This window comes from Calypte anna, chromosome 9 (assembly GCF_003957555.1).
Source record: "Calypte anna isolate BGI_N300 chromosome 9, bCalAnn1_v1.p, whole genome shotgun sequence".
Classification (NCBI taxonomy): domain Eukaryota; kingdom Metazoa; phylum Chordata; class Aves; order Apodiformes; family Trochilidae; genus Calypte; species Calypte anna.
The window spans coordinates 234539-237243 of record NC_044255.1 but is presented as its reverse complement, the minus strand read 5'-3'; the positions used below and the strand labels follow the sequence as shown (position 1 = coordinate 237243).

Sequence of the window (2705 nt, the reverse complement as noted above, 5' to 3'; positions counted from 1 at the left end):
CTCACTCTCCTCCAGCTTGGGTTTATTAATCTAGAACGCAGCAGCTACGAAGTTTCTGTGGGAAACTAGGAGTTACCTACATTTAATTTGCCTCATTTCACAACCCACACTCCTACCCCTAAAAATATACACGCTTCACCCACAGAACTATTACCTCACAGCCTTTTATTTCCTTTTCTTGTTGGCTGAATCTTCCAGCCTACTTAAAAAAAAAAAAAAAAAAAAATTCCCCGGCGTGCCTCTTATCTCAGGTTATGGCACCAGGAAGGTGTTCTGGGGCTGCACTGGGCATGATGGAATTTGCCATGGGGAAACCCGCTGACGACAGGAACCCGCCCGCCTGTGAAGTCCCACGGCTCCCACCACCCCTTTATAAGCAGGTGGAGGAGCAGCAGGGCTGGCAGGGAGAGCAGGCAGCAGCCCAGCAGCACTCTCTGGAGCAGAGCTGCTGTCCGGAGTGGGAATGGCTGCCTTTGGCAGAAAGAGCTTGGTCCTGGTTTCCCTGCTGGGGCTCCTGGCACTGCTCCTGTGCAGCTCAGATGGTGAGTGGGTCTTGGTGCTGCTCCACACAGCATCAACCAGCCAACCCTGGAGTGTGTGTGACTGCTGCTGGATGAGGGGGGTTGGAAGGGACCCCCCCTTCCAAGACACACTGCCCAATTCTCCTTTTCTTTTTTTTATTTTCTGATGAGGAGCTGGATATTAAGGGGCTGAACAGCGAGTACTGTAGTCAGCGTGGTGACGTGGTCCAAATGGGTTTTATTCACTTTGTCATTTTCCTTCATTCCAGCCCAAACCAACCAGGATTGCTGCCTGTCTTACACCAAAGTGCGCCTGCCGAGGTGGGCAATATTGGGTTACACGGAACAGCTCTCCAGTGAAGTCTGTGACATCCATGCCATCATGTAAGTTCCTTTTCAGGAGATCCTCTGGTTTATCCAATGTGTCTTAACCTCAGGATGTCTGTTGGAGCAGAAACAATGATTTTTGAACATTATAAGGGTGATTTTTCAAAACATTAAATTGAGGCAATAAATTGTAGATAGTACTTGTAAGCAAAAAACCACAGCCTCACATAGATAGGATCTACTAACAGGACAGCCTCACAATGTAAATAATGAATCAAGCTGTTTAGGAATCAGCTATTCTAACAAAGATGTGGTTCAGCTCCAGCTGAGGGCCACTCTAACTAACAACCCCTAACCAAAACCCCTTAAAGACACATAAGCAACAAAAGTTTTCTTTATTTACAGAGACTGGAAATTTTTTCCCCCAAGGTTTTAGACATCCTAAATTTTGATCCATCACCTGAACTTGACAGCAACTGTTCTTCTTAGTCTTAAATTATTTCTAGCATGTAGTGAATTTCTTTGTCTCAGTTCCACTAAACTGAATGCAGCATTATGGTTCCTCAGACTGAAGCAGCTTTTTTGTTTTTACATTTTAATTCTATTGGGTGTTTCCTTTTATTCATTTAGTATTTGAGGTGTTGTGTAGCATCCCATATCTACCTAGAGTTCATGTATATATATTTTTATTTTACTGTTTATTGTTACAGAGTATCTTCATTGCATGTTTTTGACCAAATGCATCTTCATAGTATTTGCTAGCAGGGATTTCTAGTGAGTTAATGATCTCTTGATCATGGTTTCTTTTCCAGATTCCACACCCGCAGTGGACTGAAAGCCTGTGTAAATCCCAAGGAAGGCTGGGTGAAGAAGCATCTTCTTTTCCTAAGGTAGGAATCTGCAAATTTAAATATTATTAGGCTGATAAAAACAGACTATGTATGAAAGCCTGTTTCTTACTTCTTTGGCATTCAACACATTTGTCTTTCCATCTTCTGTTAGATGTGGCTGCTGCTTCTTAGAATCTTCCTGGGGACAGTCATATCACATGTCCTTTTTTCTACCTGGCCTGTTCTCTCAGGAGGCACTATATATTGGAGAAAAACCTGTATTTGTCCTATGTCTGAAGAAATGATTTATGTGTTCTCTCATTCCTTTAACAGCCATAAACTCAAGAAGATGTCAGCATGACATGGTTTCCATCAGGGAACTAGACACAGACGTGGCTGAAGAACCACTAGGTTCAACCTCTTGGTTGAGATGATAATCTTGTACACTGTTGTGTGCTTACTCACTGCTGTCTCTGGCTTCTTTGGAACCGTTGACCTTCTTGTGTTGATTCATATTGCATCACTGGTTTGCTTGTATTAAGCATTTTGTTGAAATTTCTATTTTTATTAACATGCTTATGTTAATAAAATGACACAAGGGTAAGGAGTGCTGTAAGCTGTTGTACAGAGTATAAATTGTAGTAGCTTTATTGCTTGCTTTTTTTTTTTCAGCATGTGTAAAGCAGGTTATTTATTGGGTATATTTTGTTATCTCTTTGGTATGGTCTTGTGCCAAAAGGTTTTGACTGTAGTCAGCATTACAGTACCTCTTGAATTATTGTTAAAGTCTGCTTGTAGAAAAAATGAAAATTGGACTTGAAAAGAAAATAAATGCTAAAAACTGCATCCTCTGTGATATGTTTATTTTTTAATTGAAAAAGGTGATTTCACCTTGAAAGCAGTTCCCTTGCTTACCAGCCTCCAGCTGAAACAATTACACAAGTGCATTTGCATAAGTTAAAGCTCACTTTATCTGCCTTATGGGTACCTATGACCTCCATAGGTTATAATTCCTTCCTCTCCCCTA

At 41.4% G+C, this 2705-nt stretch overlaps 1 protein-coding gene across 1 annotated transcript; it reads left to right on the top strand.

Annotated features, from left to right (window-relative positions):
- The first annotated feature begins 463 nt into the window (after positions 1–463).
- On the top strand, positions 464–2496 carry CCL20 (C-C motif chemokine ligand 20). The gene is made up of 4 exons (XM_008492493.2): positions 464–542; positions 791–905; positions 1661–1738; positions 2012–2496. The coding sequence occupies exons 1-4, from the start codon at positions 464–466 to the stop codon at positions 2037–2039; spliced, it is 300 nt and encodes a 99-aa protein (XP_008490715.1). The 3' UTR covers positions 2040–2496.
- Positions 2497–2705: the final 209 nt, after the last annotated feature.